General features: G+C 39.1%; 1 protein-coding gene across 2 annotated transcripts; it reads left to right on the top strand.

Moving 5' to 3' along the window:
• Positions 1-1,050: 1,050 nt before the first annotated feature.
• Positions 1,051-14,074, top strand: ccne1 (cyclin E1). Of its 2 annotated transcripts, none has more exons than XM_023332643.1 (12): positions 1,051-1,316; positions 1,868-1,918; positions 2,132-2,219; positions 4,474-4,536; positions 5,567-5,733; positions 6,142-6,277; positions 6,816-6,962; positions 7,059-7,154; positions 10,439-10,573; positions 10,805-10,916; positions 12,305-12,462; positions 13,226-14,074. In XM_023332643.1, the coding sequence occupies exons 2-12, from the start codon at positions 1,905-1,907 to the stop codon at positions 13,409-13,411; spliced, it is 1,302 nt and encodes a 433-aa protein (XP_023188411.1). In that variant the 5' UTR covers positions 1,051-1,316; positions 1,868-1,904; the 3' UTR covers positions 13,412-14,074. The 2 variants fall into 2 exon arrangements, with proteins under 2 accessions (XP_023188411.1, XP_005802727.1); XM_005802670.2 differs by having other exon boundaries at positions 1,054-1,316; positions 5,564-5,733.
• The last annotated feature ends 7,562 nt before the right edge of the window (positions 14,075-21,636 follow it).

Below are 21,636 nucleotides of genomic sequence, written 5' to 3'. Positions count from 1 at the left end.
AATTTATTTCTCATTATGAAATTAATGAATAATTATTGAATGGTTTATATGCAATTTTGATAGTCCAAGCCATAAGGGAGATAAAAGCTTAAACAAATAATTATATTGTCTTCAATATTGTCTACTGATAAAATGTCAGTAGCCCATTGAAAAGACTGAAATGTACTACTAGTAACTATCAATGTAGTCAAAATGATGAAGTAAGTCTAGATTTTACTGTTTGGATTAACATCCAAATGTTTGCTTTATCAGTAAAATATAATAAAATTGGTTTTGCTGCTGCAAAATTCTTCAATGGTGGCATCAATAAGCTGTGGCACTGCTTCACTTCCAGTGGTACCTGCAACACAGATCAACAGCTAAATGATTGAAATTTGAACACAAGTGATCCACCAATAGGACATTGATACCAAGGACATATAAAACTGGCAAAAACACTAAGCTTTTGTAAAGGCCTTAACCTTAAACCTTCTAAAATGTGGTGGACTATGCTCAAAAGCCCAATCTGTTCCAGAAACCAGAACTGTCGCAGTTTATATTCAGGTAAAATTTAGGAAGAGACTTGGTGAGGACTGCATAAAATGTATTGCCAAAGTCCAACTGCTAAGGGTCATGAAATCAAATTTAAATGAGCCTAGTAACTGTTCTGTTTATTACAATTCACCCTCTCTAATATGGCGGCGTCAGAGACGTATGACAAAACAAATAGAGCGGCGAACATCTCTCGGTCGGTATTTCTGGCAGTTTATGGTTAAATTGCCGCTGCCATCTGCATGACCGTGTGTGACAACAATGTAAGACATTCACAGAAAGAAAATACGCTTAAGTATTACAAATATTTTACGATTTTGTCCACATTTATTGGGTTAATCTAAAAGACCGGGGGTTTGTTTACATCTGACAAGCAAGCCACGCGGTATCTGGACACTTCCTGCTGCGAAAACACCGCCCCTGCAGCTGTCACCGCAGCAGTCACGCCTTCTGTTAACTGACTTCGCTGCAAGCTTACATTTTTGCTTCTTTTAACAAAGTTTAAAAATACCATCGGGGTGATGTAAAGGCCAGGCATTTCAAATGCACCACACGGAGGTGAGAAGAGTGAAAATAGTCACGTAAAGAGCGGCTTGGGCTGGAGGTTTAGCGCCAATTTAAATGAACTCCTGACTGACGTCACGGCGTCGACTCATCTGTTCTGTGCAAGGCGCGAGCTCAGCTCAGACTGCCGAACAAAGCGGCCAGAAGTCCAAGCAGCAGCCACGCGCTCATATTTAGTAACTGACACCGAGGAGAGTGAACTTCAAGGCCAGAGACCTGAGGTGAGCTGCTTCCAAAGCAACCATCACTCCAGCGAGTTAAAACAGCTTTAGCTCACACTTCTGAAAACTCAGCTGACTTGTCCAAACTGCAACAAGTTGGAATACACGCTGTTTCTAATAACCATTAGAAAGTCGGGGTGCTGCTGTTGTTAACTTCAGGCTCAATATTGTTTGTTTGTTTGTTTATTCGATTTGTTAAACAAGCTCTCCAGCGTGTCTGTTCATGTACTGGTTGTTCGGCCATTATGTGAAAAGCAGCTGTCCAAAGTTAGCGGGGTGCAAGAAGTGGAGTTTATCTTAAAATAGGCGACGACGTGAAGCTTTACAAACACTGTATCATCTGGAGTTTGTCACAAAATGACTCCATGCTCAGATTTGCTTGTTGGGCCTGTTTTAGCAGAGCCTTAGCTCTGCGTACTGTACCAGTTTACCCGCGCCTGGCTCGGTTTGGCTTTGTCGGAAGGAGGGAGCTCAGCGTGGGGGTTGGGGATTTATGAATGTGTAGTTTTCTTTTTAAAAAATCTCCTAACCTGACTTGTTTTCTGCCTTAGGTTTGCTCTGAACGTTTGAGCGGCCTTTTAAAGGATAATGCGGGGACAACAGTAAGTCTGACATTGAGTTTATGAATGAGTTCGGAACGTGTGTCAGAGTGTGACGACAGAAAGTTACAGAGCCTTAGCCACCCGGCTAATCTGTGGCCTGTTGTCACAGGACTTTATTTGGACCACAACAGCCTGTTAATGCAGGCTGTTGTTACGATGTTACGTTGACACATGAGAGTTAAGGTCCCGTTTCCTTGTGTGTTTATTTTACAGGGAAGAGAAGGAACCGAAGTCTGCCGCAGTCGGAGCTCCCAAAGAGAATACAGTACGAACGAGAAAGAGGAAGGCAGATGTTGCTATTGTAAGGAGCATTCAGAGCCTGTCTGTCTTTAATCCGGAGTCTACCTTTAGTTCCAACTCTTTATTTTAATGAAGTTTTGTTTTCACACTGATCTCACAAATGTCCATTGGTTCTGCTTCCTTTAGGCAGTTAGCAGTAGATGTTACTCTGTTTTATTGCTTTTGATACTGCTTGTTCTTGATCACTATTCAGTTTATTCTTAAGATCTACAGTTCATTCAGAAGTTTTCTTCAACACCATGCATATGAACCTCATTAACTGGGAGATTTGTGTATATTGATCCAGCATAAAAAATATTTAATTTTTTAAAGAAATGGATTCACACATTTGAAAACATTTTTGGATTATTCCTAATCAAAACAAAGACCATATATACAGATTAAAATGTATTGGTTAACATGAAATGCTAAGTTGCTGATTCTAGAAGAATGCCTTTTGAATTTTGGTTTAAGTTATTATAATTGATCAATTAACTTCAGCTCTCCTCTTGGGTGATGGATTCTGTTTACTGCCACTAGCTGGATGGAAAAACAACGAGTCTGTGGGAGTTCTATCAAGATGTAAGAGGGAGGAAATTTAAATTTAGAAGACTCAGCAAGTCTTTGGGTGCCATTCCAGGATCAACTGTAGACTGGTACAACTCTACTAGGATGGATGTGTTCCCATTTCAGATCAGGGATGGCCAGGAAATTTATGAAAATCACAAAAGCTCAAACCTGCCATGAACTCTACAGTAAGACCAGTTTAACATCAGCATGAACTGAGAGAGTGGCAGAAAAGTATTTTTTATGTGAAATTGATACCTTCATGCTCAGCTGAAATGTGCAACTTACCACAACGATAAATCAAATGACTTCAGGAGAAAATGAATATAGAGCTATTGACCGCAATGACAAATATGTTTCAGTCCCTCCAGGATGTAGCTGTTCATTTTTTTTGTTGTGATTGTTGCTGCCTAACATTACTGATGTCACAGCACCATTTTCAAAAAGTAGCAAGTTTTGTGTAAGCTTTATTTTTGCCATAGCATGGTTTTATGACAAAATTTAAATCGCTGCACACAACCTTTACAAGAAAGACAGGATTTGAACAATTATTCAAGTGAAAATAATGTTTTAAAGTACCTTCTTGAAGACATTCAAGAAGGTATTTTCACGAAGTGGAAGGTATTGATTTCCACTTAATTCAAATCAAATCATGTCCTGAGATGTCAAAGTGCAAAAGAAGAAATCCGTATTGGTCAGTCAAGTTGACATAAATGGTTTACACAGCATAAGCAAATTCTACAAAAAGTTTCAAGATGGTTTTTGCAAAAATAAAAAAAAGGTTTAGCATCACACATGCCTCCATCTTGGTGGTTCGGCTTTCAGTGACATTGTGAAACAGGAAGTTAAATTAGGAGGTTCAGGAGATTTGCAGAAATGTAGCTGTGTTGCAGTGATTACTCTGAAAAGGAAATGCAGAAAACATGTAGGTGATCGGTCAGATTTGTGAAAAAGTTCAGATGACTGGTGAAAATTTGCGAATGAGGGAATTTGCATTAATAACTGTGATCACACCTCAACTTCCCGGAGGGAAAACTGATATTTGAAGGAGTTAAATTGAGGTGTAACAGCACTGGAACAGTCATGGTGGTAGAAGAATCATGATGTGTGACTTTTTTGTTTTCCCTGCTTGTGTTGCTGCAAACTGGGACACATTTAAATGCCTTACCAGATCAATGATTTCAAACAGATCTCAGAACTGGTTTTTGATGGGTTGGTAATGGATAAAGTAGGGCAACATTACATTTCTTTATTGGCCTGGACCTTAACCCTGTTTATGAACTTTAGATCTGTTCCAGGCAAGCAGGGAGCTTTAAGACAGGAGTGCTCACATATTTTCAGAATTCAGCAAGAAGCTTCTTGATGACTGAAAAGAACCATGTGATTTCCAGTATGCTAAGAGACATTTAACCAAGTCTTCCTTGGTTTGTATGTCTATATTTGTGGTGGGATATGCAGTTCTCACCTTGTAGGGATCAGAGAAAAGCTTATGTGAGGTGATCCACCTAACTTGGTTTAAGAAATTAAAGACAGAGAAATAATTATTTCTCCCTGGAAAGTTGTTGAAAGTTGTAGTTGAAATAAATGATTAAGCCACTCCTAATTGGTCATTGATTCTCATGAGTGTTTGTACAGTTGTCTGTATTTGCTGTGTAATCTGAGCATCGGTCGAATTCTGTTCATAGATTCTTTTTGTCTTGGGTTTGTAGTTTTTGCCAGACCCGGATGAAGAGGTAGACGTGATGACAAAGAAAAAGCACTGCAAGTCTGAGGTAAGTTTATTTTTCTGGCCGCCTTCAAAATGCTCTGAGAGGAAGTTTAAACTGGCAGCTTTTTTTCCCATCAACTTGCCTGATAGGAAGGACTGTTAGCCCAGAGTTCAGGCTCAGTACTTGGAGATGAAAAGGTTTGTTTATCTTTAAATGAAAAGCTGGGAATAATATGGAAAAAAAATTCCACACAAATGATCATTTTAGGAAGTTAATCAAACGTAATATGTTTTACATTTTGCCACATGATTCTTTGTGTGCGCTTAGGAATTGTGTCAGACCAACATAAGTTATACATAATTGTGAAGTGGAAAGAAAACATGAATTTCAAATTCGTCTCACAAATAAAAATATGAAAAGTGTCGTGTGCATTTCTAATCAGCTTCTGTGAGAACATCTTTTAGAAATGATGCAGCTGGAAGTTTAGAATTTCTTCAGTTTGATGTGGATCTGAACTTTGACTAGGCAATTCAAATTAATAAATAATTGTGCATCTTCTGTACCATATTTCTATCAGAGGTCATCATTTGCTGCAGTAAGCCTCTACTGCAGCAAATGGTATTGCAAGAACAAACAAATATTGCATTTGTGGTTTTAATATTATCTTATTTATATCTTATCACAATATTTTTTTGGTAGTATTGCTATAATGATAAAAATGAAACTATTTATTACTTCATGTTTAGGTAACAGTGTGGCTATAATGGTCCTGAAAAACATTTTCATTTGAAATGAGCTTCTGCAGGAAGCGACTTCAAGATGTTTGATTTCCACACAAAAACAGCGCTCGACCCATTTTTTAAAAATTTACTAATTTTTATTGATGCTTTCATGGAACAAACAGAAAAAATAGAAAATAATTTAAGACTCATAAGAAACAAAATCATAAATTGTTTGCAATAAATCATAAATGATATGATAAACGCCCAGCTACAGTTGATCTGAGCTCCTTTTGTCTGTGATCGTCCCTCAGGAAAGTCAATCCTAACTGTAGAACACATTGTGTTTTGCTTGTATCTTGTCTTCCTAGCAGGTGAGCTGCAGTCTTGAGGTGGATTGCAGAAGTCCTCACAGCTGGACCTCCACTCCCCCTCAGGAGGAGGAGCAGCAGGGCTCCCTGACCAGTGCGGGCCTCTTTCACTACAACTTTCACAACATCTTTGTAACACCGGTTCACTGCACTCCGCTCCCCATGCTGTGGTGAGTTCTGTTAAGTGGTTGATTGTTCTGAGCTTTGGGAGACCCGTCTGGTGCCATCTGGGCACATCCAGGGGAGAGCTTCTAAAAGCCATCCATCTATTTTCTATATCTACCTAATAAAGTCAGGGTGGCTGGGGCATTTTAAAATGGGAACCTAAAACTTGGAGTTTCTAACAGCTGCTGGGTTCAGTACACAAAGCAAAGTCTGTATTTAATGCTTCATTAAAAGGCAGCACATCTGGCTGATTATGGTTGACCTAGAAAAATATGTTAACAGTTTTACTTTGTTTTTAGCGTCTGAAGGAAGCAGGTCTAGGTCATGTTTTCTTTCACAGCATTTATTTTCCAGTTGTTTCCTCCAGTTCTTCCGGTGGGTGGCTTTTGAGTTAATGCTTCTGTATTTCTCAGCTGGGCCAGTAAGGATGTGGTGTGGAGCAACATGCTGAAGAAGGACAGGACCTACTCCAAAGACACCCACATGCTGGAGAAGCATCCGCATCTGGAGCCCATGATGAGGGCCATCCTCTTGGACTGGCTTATGGAGGTCAGTAAGGTAGCAACACCCTGGAGGTCTACCTAGTGCTGGGCAAGATGGCTGAAAATCGCATTGTGACATAAGCATTTCATATCAGTTGATATCAATAACTATTTTTTCCTGTTAAGTATACCTGTATTTTGGTTAAGCAATTCCTCTTGAGTACCCAGAGAGAACTCACGCATGCACAGGGAGAACATGCAGAAAGACCCCGGGCAACAGTGCTACCAACTGTGCAGCCTGCTGATCAGCGTTCTATCAGATGTATTTTCTATTGATATTGATCACATGTCTGTTGCGATAGACATGGTGGTTGTTTTATCACCCAGCCCTAGATGTAGCAGCTGAGAGCATTGTGTGACAGATGTCTAAGGCAGCTGGCTCAGATGTTTACAAAATGCAGATAAAGGTTAAATTAAGATTTATGTAGTGGTCCTTATTAATGCAAACAAATTGTAAAGTTCTTTCAGTTTTAAATGTGTATGTTCACTAAGTGCTTTGCAGAAAACCCTTCAACTTCTATTTCCTCTTTTTGAATGGATTTTAGGTAAGCGAGGTGTACAAACTGCACAGAGAGACGTATCACCTCGCTCAGGATTACTTTGATCGCTTCATGGCCACACAGAGGAACCTCTTCAAATCCACACTGCAACTCATTGGCATTACGTGTCTTTTCATTGCTGCCAAAATGGAGGTTAGATCTGTTACTCTGTTAATCTCTGATGGGTTTTCCATCATTATGGTGGCTTTTGCTGATGCAGTTCTCATCTCATGGCTTTTGTTTTTCCAGGAGATGTATCCACCAAAAGTCCACCAGTTTGCCTACGTTACAGACGAAGCCTGCACAGAAGATGAGATTCTCAATATGGAGATAATTATCATGAAGGTAAGCGACACTTAACTCCAAGATCTCCCGTAAAATGTTTTGCATGTCAACAGGTAAAGTTAGCAACACGTCTTTCCCATAGATAAAAAATTGAATACAATTCAATAGCATTCACAATTTTTCTTAAACTGCGAGAATTTACAGTTGGTATTTATTGACTTAGTTGCTTGTATTCTTTAGCTTTGTATTCTAGGCCTTGGAAAAGGAAAGACCATCTTAGAAATTAGCTTCATAGGTCACACATGAAGGTCCATAAAGTAACTGTAGATAAATAGATGCAGAGATAAATGGATGAAAAAGATCCACCATTGGTTAGTTCTGAAACTTTAGAAAATACACATGTGGATGAATCTATTGGTACCCCTTGTGAATGTGTGTAATTAGCCCTAAAATAAATTTGTCTTGATAAACATTTCCATTCAGGAATCTTTCCCAGGATCCAGGATGCTTCTCTGGGGGCTTTACGTTGTCCTCTTTATGTTAAGAGGACTTAAATCTGTCATTGAAAGTAATATTTTAGTTTGAACTCATTTATGTTTGGAAACAAAAAGAAATGAAAACACACAGCCACAGTTTTGGGGCCAACAGGTTGTTAGCAGACGAGGTACTACTGTGTGTCTGTGTGGTTTCTGCTCCTTTGCAACGCCTCTCTCTGGTTTTGTGAAATATCTGCAAATGTTACAAACTTCCTCTGATTTTGAAGTTATTATAATACAGTTCATTACGATACACTCTGAAATGATCACTGATTTATAACTTACACAGTCATTTAAAAATGTTTTTGCTATCCAAAGTTGTTGCTGTTCTCTTCTCTTCTACTGTTGCTCCAAAAGCAACACTGAGAATTTCTCTCTCTGTGAATTGAAACGTGCTGTATCCTCCTTCGGAGGGAACCAGCTACTAGATGGTTCAATTAGTCTTTCGCCCCTATACCCAGGTCGAATGACCGATTTGCACGTCAGGACCGCTACGGGCCTCCACCAGAGTTTCCTCTGGCAGATCACAGAAGTTTGCATCAGTAAAATCCCTTTCAAGTTTTTGTAGTTAGAACTTTTAAGGTGTAGCTATTAATTTATGCTGGTTTAACATGTGATAAATGTTATGTTGTACGTGTTAAAAGTGTTGTTTGCTTATTGAAAGTAAAGCTTAGTCTTAAAACAATGTTCATAAGTGATAGTGCAACCAGTGGCTAATTGGGCGTCACCATGTTGAAATCCTGACTTGTTCGACTCCGACTATGTTAACTGGAACGCTGTTACCTCGGCTGTGAGATCAAATCAGCTAACTGGAACACAGCATTTATTGAGCAGATTGCTGTTGGTACGAACAATCGTACCAGCTATGTTTAAAAATGCTTAACATGGGGGTGAGGTGATGGCGCAGGGGAAAAGCACAACCCATGTATGGAGTCCTTAGTCCTTGATGCAGCCGTCACAGGTTCAAATCCCGGCCTGATGACCTTTGCCACACATCTTCTCCCTCTCTCATGACCCACCTTCCTGTCTGACCACTCTCAAAGACCACCAGAGCCATAAAAATCCAAAAAATGCTTGACATGGTATTTCTTTTCTCCACTAAATAACAAAGTGGAAAAAGTTGTATTTCTCTTCACCCATTTCAAAAAGTGAAATTTATATATTAGATTGAATACACAGTGAAATTTCAAGGCTCAATGTCTCATAATTTTGCCATTTATGGCTTACAGATAATGCATAAAAATATCAATGTTTCAGAAGATTTGGAAATTGTGAAAAGTTAAATATTGAAACTTCATGGTGTCACTCCTTACTCTGCTAGTTGACTCAAAACACCTGCAAAGTTTTCCTGAGCCTGCAGCAGGTCTCAGTCTGTGCCAGTCAGACACCACCAGGAAGTTTTAAAGCCCTTCATGCTTCCTTATGCTGATCATGCTGATTTAATTTTTCACCAAGATTTGGCACCTGCTCACACCAGCAAAAAGCACCAAACGCTGTTTCACTCACCATGGTGTTGCTGTTCTTGATGAGACCGACAAACTGACCAGACCTGATCTGATCCGATCCCACTTAGACACTATAGAGTCAAGAGGAAGACGAGACACCAGACCCAACAATGCAGATGAACTGAAGGCTGCTGTCAAAGCACCCATGGTTTCCGTTACACCCAGCAGAACCACAGGTTGATGATCTCTTTGCCAGAACTTGTGGTTTTCATAATGTGTAAGCCACAATCATCAAAACAACATTTGGTGTAGCAAATCTGAAGAACAATATTTTCACTTTGTGAAATGGGCGAATCACAACAAGGAGGAAGGAGCGTTGTGAAAGTCGCAGATCATTCAGCTCTATTCACCTGGATCTGATAATTTACTAATTTTGACACTATTGTTCAAATAGCATATGGGTTTACATTCCACAGTATGATTTAAATGATTAATATTTGTAGGATTTTTTCTCCCTGTAATTAATGAAAACTGAAGCATTAAAGTAAAATAACAATCAGATACTTAATAGTGTTATCTTTCTGCAGTGGGAGTTTTTCAGACATGACCAACATTATCCACATGGAAATCATGTGGATAATGGCTTTACTATCTTACTACCTTCTTTAAAAATGTAATGGTGCATAAAAAACAAGAGTCACCAAATATATTTGTAGTACAGATTTTGAATACATGGTACTTTAATAATTGGCTAATGTTAGCTAGCAGTTCTTTGTGATTTTTACATGCATTGATATTTCAGTAACATTACATTTGTGCTATTGTGTATCCCAGATATAAGTAGGACTGGCTAATAAATCAATAACAATATATATTGAGAATAGACATGTAATCAACATCAATAGACAATACATCTGACGAGTTCTAAAAGTTTCATTGAACTCTGATCCAAAACCGCACAGCATTCTGGGGGATGTAGGCAGAGGAAAGGCCTTAGCTGCTTAACCTCCCACAGCTAGCTAAGCTAAGTTGGTGGCATCAACTAACTCACTCACTCTTTGGTTATCTAGCAACAACCTGTTGAGTAACTTGCGCAGCAGCAGTTTCAGGTTTTGCCACCAGGCCTCAGAACTGCTTAAAAATAAACTACAGCCTGGAATAAAAACAGGATAAAACAGGAAATGTCTCACCACCAGTTTGGCAGCATTTCAGATATTTAAAACAAAAAAACTAATCTATAAATTGTCTATAGACTGATATGAAACCTTTATGTCATGATTCATATTGCAGCCACGTCGTCCAGCTCTTGACATAAGGTAGCTTTCTAGCAAGTGATGTTTCAAATGCTTCTCTTCACCCACAGGAGTTGAACTGGAGTCTCAGTCCACAGACGCCCATCTCCTGGCTCAACGTCTACATGCAGGTGGCCTACCTGAAGGACACTGAAGAGCTGCTGATCCCCAGATATCCTCAGGAGACCTTCACACAGATCGCTCAGGTGTGTTTCTATGTGACTTTGATGTCTGTAGGTTGAGGCTTCATCAGTGTCTGGAAACAAAAGAAACCAGATTTTCTCCAAATGCTATCAACTACAAGCTGACACTTGGAGGGTCAAAAATGTAGAAGCCCTTGTAAAATATATTTAATAAGTGTTTACAATAATTGTTTATGTTACTTGGCCTGAAAATGTAATAGTTCTGCTTCGTTATGTCCTCTCATTTCCTTTCAGTTGCTGGATCTGTGTATGCTTGATGTAAAGTGCCTCGAGTTTTCCAATGGCATCCTTGCTGCGTCTGCACTGTTTCACTTTTCCTCACTGGAGCTAGTGGAAAATGTCTCAGGTGAGGAGAACATGACTTTCTAACATGCAGAGAGGTGAAGTTTAATTAAAAACATGTTGAGGTTTGTCATTGATTAGCTGAATATGTGGATCCTCAGTTGGGATTTCAAGGCGTCTTTATCTTGGGCCAAATGTTTTGGCAGTGACACAAATACTGTTCTGTTATATAAAAATCATTTTATTTACATTAAGGGTTCTATTTCAAGGAGGTCCTTGAAAATGTTATTTGCACTTTAAATATTAAATTGTTAAAATCTTTTCATTTTTAGGAAGGTTATATGCACCAATTTAAACTTTTTTGTAAGACCATATTTTGCCCAAAATAAAGCTAAAGAAATTTCAAGGTTTAGAAACAACTTTTTGAAAAAGTTGTCACAACATCAGTAATTTTAGGCCGCAACAATCACAAAAACCGCTTCAGGGCCAGCCGGCCGACAAGAGCGGAGATCAGAAAACCCTGTCATGATGAGCCCAGACAAACAAAACAATCAGCTGTGGAGCTTATTAAAAACTCAGGTTACTAACTGGAAAGCATGCTCCCTACTGGAGCCCCATATCTCTCTATGGAGCTGCTCCCTGGTAGTGCCACATAAATTAAATCTCCCTGTTTGTCTCAATGTGAAGTGTAGCGACTCTAGCTCGTCATGCAGGGCCGGCCCAAGGTTGCATGGGGCCTTGAGCAGAATTTGATTTAGGGGCCCCTCTTCCTGCTAAGCACATCAGCCACGCTAAGGGCGTTTCAATACAGATTTAGTGGAATGTGGGAGAGAGGGGTTAAATTAGCCAAGCTTAAAAGCAACCAGTGATAATTATAATTTACTAAGATGTATTTGCGAACAAACAGAGCTCAAACTCAGAGATGAAACTCATAGCTTTAGATTGTATCTATGGTAACAAAACAATCTAAGTATCAAGATTGTTTTTTGTACTTTCCAGCTCCTTAAAATCTTAAATTTAAATATTGAACAATTTAAAATATTTTAACTTATATCTGAAACCATTAAATCAAATTTAGCAACATTGTCATTCTCGATAAACAAACGTTCTAATTCTGGATCTATGGTTTAAATTCAAATGTTGGCAGTCGAATATAAGGTCTGGGTTTCTTAAGCAGCTGCTAAGTTTATTTATGTTTTGGGTCAACTCTAAATGTCAGCAGCATCAGAGCGTTTTTAGATCCACTGGCTTAAATGGGATTTAACAAAAGTACAAAAATATTGATATTTATTTGTATATTTTGTGTTTAGACTCTAGTTGTACCTTTATGTATAAAGTACATAATTAAGCCAATCTACATGAGCAACTAGACATGTGGTTTTCCAGATATTGTATTTTTGCTTATTTTCATTTTGCTATAATAATGAGTTTCGTTCCTCACCTTTTATGCAGCTCTCAAAAGGGTGGAGTTAGAGGAGTGTGTGAGGTGGATGGTCCCGTTTGCCATGGTGCTGCGAGAGGCTGGTGGCTCACCAATGAAAACCTTCACTGGGATCACTGCAGACGACATGCACAACATCCAGAGCCACTCGTCATTTCTTTCATTGCTGGTAATTATTATTTTCAATTCTGGTACAAACCAGATGTCTATTTGCATTTGCATCCAGGGAGAGAAGATGTAAATCTTTACACAATTTTATGTTTCTGCTAGGTCTGTCAACATAAGCAAATAATCTGAAAATTTTCACACATCAATATTACATAATTCAGATTACAGTTTCTGAAAACATGCAGTGGTGGTGTTTGATATGGGCTGTTTGGGCAGTTGCCCTGGGTGACATCAGAAGGGGCTGAGGCACCCAAGAACTAGAAAATAAAGTATATCACCTTCCTACATTAATGTCCTTAATCATATTTTGTCAAAAAATGATTTTCTCTTTGCCTAAAAAATAATTTGGAAAGAGATTTTTTTTGTCAAAAAATGAATTGGACATTTTTTATCTGTCAGTTGTCCCCTGAACAAGTCTGCTGCTACTTGTATACATGTGTGGTGGAGTAATGCTGATGAAAAATGGGAGAATAAATTGCCTACAAAAAAATAGCTTTAATATTTGCTTTAATTTTAATTGGAGTGCAGCAGGAGGAGGGGCTTGGCCAGGTCACCATTTCTATAAGAATAACAACTTTATACATATTTACATTTCCAAGTTACAAAGTTAGACATAGTGATTAATCGCAGCAATAGTGTGACTTATCAGATTACATTTGTTTAATCAATTGACAGCTGTAGCTTCTCCACACACAAACTGTGCTGGGTACAGATTGAGATCTTATTATTAGTGTTTTATTCCAGTGTGTTGTGGTTGTGTGCAGGCCAAGGCCCAGTCCTACCACAGTGTGGACCTGAAGGATCCCAGCAGCTGTCCTGTTCCCTCTGGCGTCCTGACTCCGCCTCTGAGCAGTGAAAAAACCGACGAGCTGAACGGAGCCGAGGCTTCGGGACCCACAGTCAGACCACGGATGTACACGCCTCCCCTCCAGACACACCTTCCAGAGTAGAAAACACTTCAACCTGAAACTGAACGACAGACAGATTGCCAAGCTATGCTGTTTAGAAGGACACAGGAGGTACTCAGTGCTTCTGTAGAGAGGCTGGCTTCAGTTAAAGATGAGATAGAAGCTCCCTGACCTGCAGCAACGTCACCAACTCAACCCTTCCTTCAGTCTGCAAGCAGAAATGGGAGTAGGACGATGTGAGGCAATCTGTTAGGTTCCTATGCTCGTTTCCTATGCAGGGGCAATATAGAAGTGACATTTTACAGATTCTTTACTTGATTGTGTGCATGTGTTTTAACAGTGATTGGTGTGTGCATAATTGTTTTTTTCTACTATATATATTTTTGCCATTTTTCGTCTCATTTGCCCAATAACTATTTCTAGGGTCATATTTGGTCCTATGTGCTGCTATGAAGTGGGCTTTGCATGATGGGAAATGTTTGTGTGCAAGAAATGGCATGATCTTCTTTAGTATCCTTCTCTGGTGTTGTCGGCTGAAATGTGACCAGCAGCCGTGTCTTTGGGACCAGTAGCTTGGCTACCTCAAAGGACAAGTGAACCAGCCAGGCTTTAAAAGCTACAACATTGATTGTATTTAATTTTTTTTTTCCTCACACTTTGCAGTTTTTTTTTCTCCCTATCAAAATGTCAGATTTCTATTTTTCTTTTGTTTTATATATGCATATATATATATATGGATATATATGTATATGCGTATATATGCATATACATATATATCCATATATATGTATATCTAAAATGCTGCTACATGTTTTACATTACAAGTTCTTAAGATTTTTATGATATCCATGGATTAGCCTTTTCTAAAGGCAATTTTTTCAAAAGGTTATACAGTTTTGAAATTCTGTTTAAATATGAAAGATGTCTGCCTGTTTGTTCTAGAATCACAAGACGGCTTGATTCCACTAGGTGTCAGTGTCATGCTTTTAGAATTCATAGTTCATTCATAGTAACTTAATGTACTCTTAAAGTACATGAATGTACATTAAGTTCATTTTGGCCAACAAAATATGGCCAGATATTTATTTTTTAATAAAAAATTTTAACATTATAGTAGTTTTCCAATATGTCTTAAATTTCTTGCTTAGTAAATCATGAAAGTGGCCTATAGGTTTTTCTGTAAGTAAAAATGTTGGCTTTTTCTCAGAAATGGCAACACAAAAATGAAACACTTGTGTGAATCTCAAATGCCTTTATTATTGGTTTGCCTTGTAAACTGAAACTGACCTCAGTGGCAAAGACAGGACAAGGTTTGAATTTCTGCAAAAAAAATGTTTTTTTTGACTCTGATAATAAAAGTCTAGATAACTCCTTTGATGTGATAAATCTCCTTCAATTATGATAAATATGCAGAAATGTCCAGTCTTGGTTAGTGAAGTGGTTGTGACGGCGCCTTTCATAGTCCTTCATTCCTGTTGAACATCTCTACATTTTGTCTATCAACACAAACTTTAATGTATTTTTATTGGAGTTTAGTGTGAGGATGCATGGGTTATCAAGTGTCTACAGATAGAAATCTGGAAAGTGTGGCATCCATTTGTTTTCAATTCCCCTAATTTTTTTTCAAACTTCTTTTTTAATTTAGAAGTTTAGTTTTAAATTAAGAAAGTCAAATCAAAGCCACTGAAGAAAATTTGCTGTTTGTTCAGCACAACTATTGCACAACTTTAATCAGCTCAAGGTTTTTTGTGAAAAATGTTTTTGTTGACAAAAATGTCAGTTTGTCATAGTTTAGAATCCAGTGGGGTTTTCTCAAAATCTTTCTGTACCTATTTGCCTACAATATTTTAGTTTTTATTTATTTGTATTGAAAATATTTCTGGACGTCACATCAGTTGGATCAGGGTTTCTGAAGCCTGGGCCTCATGGCACAAAGTCCTACATAATTTTGCTGCCTGACTTTAAAGTGTCACTAACCATTTTCAGCAGGACTTGATGCTGAGAAGGTAACAGCATCATTTGGACCAGGTGTGCTGGAGCAGAGGTCCATCTAAAACATGAAGGGCTGAGGATCAGTGTGGAGAACCACCAAAGTACAGGCCATACTCCAACTGTAAGAAACTAATTGCTTTTTTACAATTCTAGCACAAGCGTAAGCTGACATTGTTTTATTTTTAAACGGCAGGCGTAATAAAACGAGTGTAAACTGTTTAGAACCACAGAAATGGAGAGTATCGAACATCTTATTGACAGTCAGGATTCTGGTGGAAAACTTTGGACGTCGACTTCAGTTTGGTTCTTTGACGTTCACCAGTTAGATTCATTCACCTTTTGTCATAATGGGCACTGTGTTGTGTAATGGCCTATACAAAGTTTAGAACTAAATCTGTGAGGTTATTGTGATGAGATCTCACAAATTGACATATTTTGAAAACCGTTGCAAGGCATTGTGAGAAAATATTGTCAGGAGTGATGCTGATAGACTCCTACCAATGACTGCTTCCTGATGTTTCAGCAAAGTATTTGAGGGGAGTGCACACTTATCCAAGCAGTTCATTGCACCTCATTTGTTCTTTACAAATTTTTAGATGTTTTTTTTTTCTAACATAATTATCGAAGTTCATCCATCTATCATCTCTGAGGGTTTGGGTGTTTTCTTTTCGTTTTTACAATCAAGAATGAAGCTTGTTTCTTTAAATGTCCATTTTTATAGAACCAGCTTCGTCAAACATCGTTTTTGTGCCCTGTCAGATGCAGGCCACCTGTTTCGAGTTCTAGATGTTGAGCATAAGCAACACGCAGGCAGTCTTGGTAACCATCCGCACAGATCCAGGCTTCTCAGTGTTTCCTCTCTGCATGTGTGTAAATGGCAGCAGCGCTGTTTGCTCTAGCTAAGCAAAGTTAGAACCAGGACAGACCTCCCTCAGGGCCTTGCCACCATCCCATGTAAACAACTCGCACCAGTGTATATTAGACACTTTGATGTTACCAGATGACTTAGTTTCTGTTCTCTTACTCCTAAATATTTTATTGATGCAGGCTTATTTACAACTGTGGAAGAAGATATTGACAATGTGTGACTTCTGCTTATCAAAAACTCTGAGGAACAAAGTTATCCTCTGATATCATGGCAGCAGCTACTAGTGATTAGCATACAGGGCAGGAGTGAAACTTACGCATCAACTTCTGCAAGAGGGTTTACACCCCCCACCAAGCCCACCAGCCCTCAGATCTCAAGACTCTGGACAGGATCTATCCGGTAAATGAAATTATTTCAAGTATGTTCTTGTCTCCCTCTGGTGGTGAATCCAGCAAACGGTGCCTTTGTTGGCTTTGGTCTGAGACAAGCTGTTAGATTCAACTTCTGAGATAATAATCTGTATTAAAGTCAAGACACCAAGAGAGTTATCAGCTTCTTTGTTTATAACCTAATCACCTAACCCAGTACTAAAAAAATGACACATATGTTTCATTTTATTACAAACAGTCTGATCCAATTTAGTTGACTTGGTTCAATTAAAGCCAAACTGTGTGAGTTATGGAATAAGGTCAATCAGTCATTCATTTATTCAGCCATTTCTGGTAAGGTGCAGTTACAGTCAGAAGTTTACATACAGCCATTATCATTCATTTGGGGCTTTAAAGGTTTTATTTTTTATGTATAATGTACAACTTTTCTTGAAAATGACTTTGCTGGAATTTATTGGATATTTTTCAATATAAAAAAAATCCTTTGTTGACCTGGTCAGCAGATTTGCAGGAGGTGTTTTCTGCTTTGCTGAGTGGATTCCAGTTCCTTTAAGCACCTCAAACCAGTTGAGAAAAACTGCAATAACCGAACCAAACCTATTGCAGTGTAACAAACCTGACAAATAAAAATATTGTTTTGTTGTCTGGTTTTAAAGTTAGCATCATTGCTAAAGTAACCAGACGCTGTGTGCACAATATTCATGAACCGTAGAGCTGTTGTAGATTAAACACAGAATGTGTGAATTGAACCTTTTTTATAACCTAAGTACAAAAGGCTCAGTGTTATTTTAAGTCTTTATGGGATTTCATAATGTGTGTTTGTGTGTGGCATGGTTTCCTGTCAATACTACAGCACACATTTCTGGTTCCCTCTTCCATTGTAATTCGTTTAATTAAAGAGATTTTATTCACAGGCACACAGCTGGCGACGGCTACTTTCTATTAGCCATCTGAGTGGACGCTCGGTTCGGCGGGAGGACGTGCTCTGGGGCTGCTTCCTATGGAGCGCACAATGCTATTTTCATCTCCCAGCTGAGTTTGTTGTGTGTTTTGAATTTATTAATCATTGATTTTAATGTGCTGCCTCTTGACAGTGGCAGCTACCCACGCATTAATTAATTCTTGCTTCCCAGCCTTACAAAATGGCATTTAAGAAACAATGAGAGGTCGGCTGGTGTTTCCTCTGACCTATAAATGGAAGGCATCAAAAAGCAAAATGTCAAAATTTGCTTTTATTTGTTCTTCTCTTGGCAGATTTTATTGCCTCCCTTTATTTGATAGAGCAAGATAAAAAAAATGAGGTTATTTTAAGTCTGATGAAATGATGTGTAAATACAGTTGTGTCATCTTTAATATTCAGCTCGTCTTTTTGGGAGGTTGTGAAATGCAATAATGTCTCTTTTGTTAGGCGTGTTTTTCTCGGCGCACCTGCTTTGCATACGGCATCTAGCAGGAGCACTCAAAGGAACTGTGGGTCTTAAGTTGAGGATGAAGGTTCTTTGCCATCAACAATAGGTAGTCTGTGTTTATCCTTTGGGTTTTTAAACAACTATGTGTACAAAGATTTGCTTTCAGTGAACTGGTGGAAATAGAAAAAAGGAGATTAGATCTTAAATTAAGCATATGGTACTAGAATTTGAATGGAGTTGGGATTTGAATGTATTTATGAAAGAATATTCTTTTTATATTTATTGAGCATACCTGAATTGTTCATCCATTTAAATGAGTGACTGGTCCCTGTGTTTGAAGAGATAAAAGCTTCCTCTCATAATCCTTATTGACTCTCTGGGATGCATAAAGACAGCTATTGGTTAGTCCCCGCAGTGCCCTGCCCCACAGAAAGGGCCTCATCCCGTTCACAGCAGCTTGTTTAAAGCTAAAGATTTTTCTGACAGATTGTTCTCTGCAGATTGATTTGCACATGTGAGAGAGACAACTTCCCAAACTGGCTTTGAGCTGCTTTTGTAGGCCTGTGTGTTGGTGGTTGTATGCTGGTGCTTTTCCGTATTTGCCTACAACCTCAGATTGATAGGCAGCGGCAGACAAAGCGAGACTGGCAGAGAGCTTATTACATGAATCAAAATGCATTTCTTTTAATTTTTAACAGCTGTAACCTGGTGGCATTTTGAGGGAGCACAAACCGAACGCTGCTTTTCAGGTGACTTTTGTAGTTTTCCGGCAGCTGTAACGTGAAAAGCAAAGATGGGTGTGATAGATTGGGTCTATTCTGCACAAACCTGCTTTTAATGGCCACAAATAAAGAGATCCATCCATCCAGATGACACTTCATAGTAATGTGTCCTGGATTAACAAACAGCGCATTAGCACTGCTAATCCAGCTCCTTTGCTTTTCCCACTTCTCTGTAAGAGTGCATTCATACCAGCAATGTTTAGTTTACTTCAATCAAACTCCAGTCCGTCTGTCTAAAAAGTCCAGTTTAATTGGGGAGGTGTGAATGTGTAATCTGAACAGTGAACTCTGGTCCACCTACAAACCTCGGTCTGGTTTCGGCTGAAGTGAACTCTGATGCAGTTCGAATGAATATGTGAACGCCATGCAGACCAGAGACCGCTCCAAAAGCAGGAAGCAAACTACAGCGCAGGGCATTCTGGGTACAAACAACCAAACAAAACCCACAAACACTAGCAGGAGAAATGGCTCATGGTATTTTACCAAAGACAAAAGAGAAATCCTTCAACCACTAAAATCTGGTGCCACTTCATTTTTGCTTGTATTTCAGTTGTTCAGTGTCTTCTTCTGAAGTTTTTATGCCGTTTTCTTCAGTGATTCTTGGTGCGGCGCCACCACAGGTGAGGGAGGACAGGGTTTGCAAAAGGTTGGGTTCATTTGAAACAGTTCAGTGAGAAACAGGACCACAGCAGCTGAAAATGTAACAAATGGACCCCAATCACAGCGAGTCTAACGATCAGGTGTGAAAGCACCATAAATGTCTGCTCATATAGTCAGGAAGACCGGCAGAAAGATGTTGGAGTCGGGGATATGATCCTGCAACCATGTTTCAGTAAAACACACAATACTGCATTCCTGATACTCTGGTTGAGTCCCTCTCAGGGCTTGAAGTTCATCCAACTTGTAAGCCAGTGATCTCACATTGCCCACTGTGATTGATGGAAGAAATAGTTTGAACTTCCTTCTTCTCTTCCTCCTCACTGCTCTTACTCCATGATGCCAACTCTTCACCTCCTCTGGGATTTGTGGCTCCAGGTGGGGTATTATTTCAGCCTTTGCAATGTTACTCTGCTGCTCCCTGATAAACACAATGCTTAGCCTGGTGAGTGCACATGTAAAGCCTGGTGGCCCGCCAGGCTTGTATTACACTGGGGGAAACCTAGACTTTGCTGCCCAAAGTATTCTATTATTTAATCAAACATTTCAATCCAAACTCAAATTCAAAAGTAATTTATTAATCCCAAAGAGAAATTAAACAACAACAAATTAATAATCAATAATATTTGAGTAACATCTCATCACTAATCTACAGAGTTTATTATGACGTCGTCCCGCACAATGCAGTTAAAACTCATGCCACATTTTACAAAGTTTGTTTATGGAGAATAAAAAAACCCCCGAAAAGTTCAATAGCTCAAATGTTCTACTGACTAACGGGCTACTGACACAACAACCAGAAAACTATTAATTACTACATAGTTGTAGATATGCCTCCATTTAAGAAACCCATTTCTAACTGTACTGATGGTGTAAGTCTGGGTTTGTGGTGGGTAACATATCCACTCTCATTGCCCCATGTGAGTATTGAGCTGCTATCTTCAGTACAGATGTGAGACTGCTGGCTCAGCATGACAACAAAGAAAAACAATCATTCCCATGCAAATGCACTGTTTGACATGTTCAATTAGACCCTTGAGTGGGAAACAATCAGAGCTTTAAAGAGATACTGTTACTGCTGTTAGTGCAACCTACGAAGCCCCTAACAGCTTGGCCTTTCTCCTCCAACCTCTCTCTCTCTCTCTTTCTCGCCGTCCCCCTGTTATGGTCTTCCATTCCCGTTCTGGCCCTCTGAGGGGAGAGAGGGAAATCCATTCATCAGTGGCAATCGTTCAGCGCCAACCCTGCCTCCTGCCTTGCATTGTTTCTATCTCATCTCGCAACCCTGTTGCCATGGCACTGAAGATGGCACTTCAACCCTTGTGCTTAATGATCTCTTGGATGATAGCCCACTTGTCAGACATTCATGCCCTATTCTGTTGAAATACAAGACACAGAGGAATGAGCTGCAGCTTGCAAAAAAAAAAAGCAGTGTGGTTATGTGAACATTTTTATCCAAGCATAACTGGTGGTGATCATGATGTTAGAGAGTTATTTACCAAAAGACCTGCCTTAAACACTTGTTTTATTTCCACTTGCTTGTTGTGTCCCTGGATAAGCAGTGAGCCTCCATCTTTCCGTTCACTTTTTTTTTTTAAGCAGTTCCTTCTCTGACAGTTTGATGCCGGCTCAGAGATTATTGCTCATATAAATAGCTATTACTGATTTGACTAACAGAACACTTTTGCATCATTACGAAGGCAGAAAATCCTAATTGGGAAAATGGGAACACAAAAAAGAGCTGAGCATTCAATTCATATCCATAATCCTGCCACGTTGCATGAAATTAAGGGTGTCGCATTACAATGCTCGATTTTAGTCATCTCTACGACTGAGACAAAGGTAGCGCCGGGAGCCATCATGCGGTGCTACTCAGTAAGGGAATGTGTTGTGTTCTAAGCTTTTTACTTGGCAGCCTGTGTGTGGAGGCCAGAGAGGGGAAGGTTATTACCCCGACAGACTGGGGCAAGACACTGACAGTCAACACCAACCTCAGACAAAACAGGGGAATTATTAGAAGGATATATGTTGAAATAAAATGTTACTGTGTCTAATCAAATCTAATCTGAAGAAGATGGTATGTGGAACAAAGTCTGCTCCCCTTTGTTATTTAAATCTGGATTCAGGAGTCTGTTTCAGTCAGAAAGCTGTTTTTCATTTTACTTTATGT

Source organism: Xiphophorus maculatus, chromosome 4 (assembly GCF_002775205.1).
Source record: "Xiphophorus maculatus strain JP 163 A chromosome 4, X_maculatus-5.0-male, whole genome shotgun sequence".
Classification (NCBI taxonomy): domain Eukaryota; kingdom Metazoa; phylum Chordata; class Actinopteri; order Cyprinodontiformes; family Poeciliidae; genus Xiphophorus; species Xiphophorus maculatus.
The sequence above is the reverse complement of the archived record's forward strand: the minus strand, read 5'-3'. Positions and strand labels throughout refer to the sequence as shown.

Coding starts and splice junctions, on each gene's coding strand:
- ccne1 (XM_005802670.2), top strand. Junction 7,155..10,438: donor TGGAGATAATTATCATGAAG/GTAAGCGACACT, acceptor CTTCACCCACAG/GAGTTGAACTGGAGTCTCAG. Junction 10,917..12,304: donor GCTAGTGGAAAATGTCTCAG/GTGAGGAGAACA, acceptor CCTTTTATGCAG/CTCTCAAAAGGGTGGAGTTA.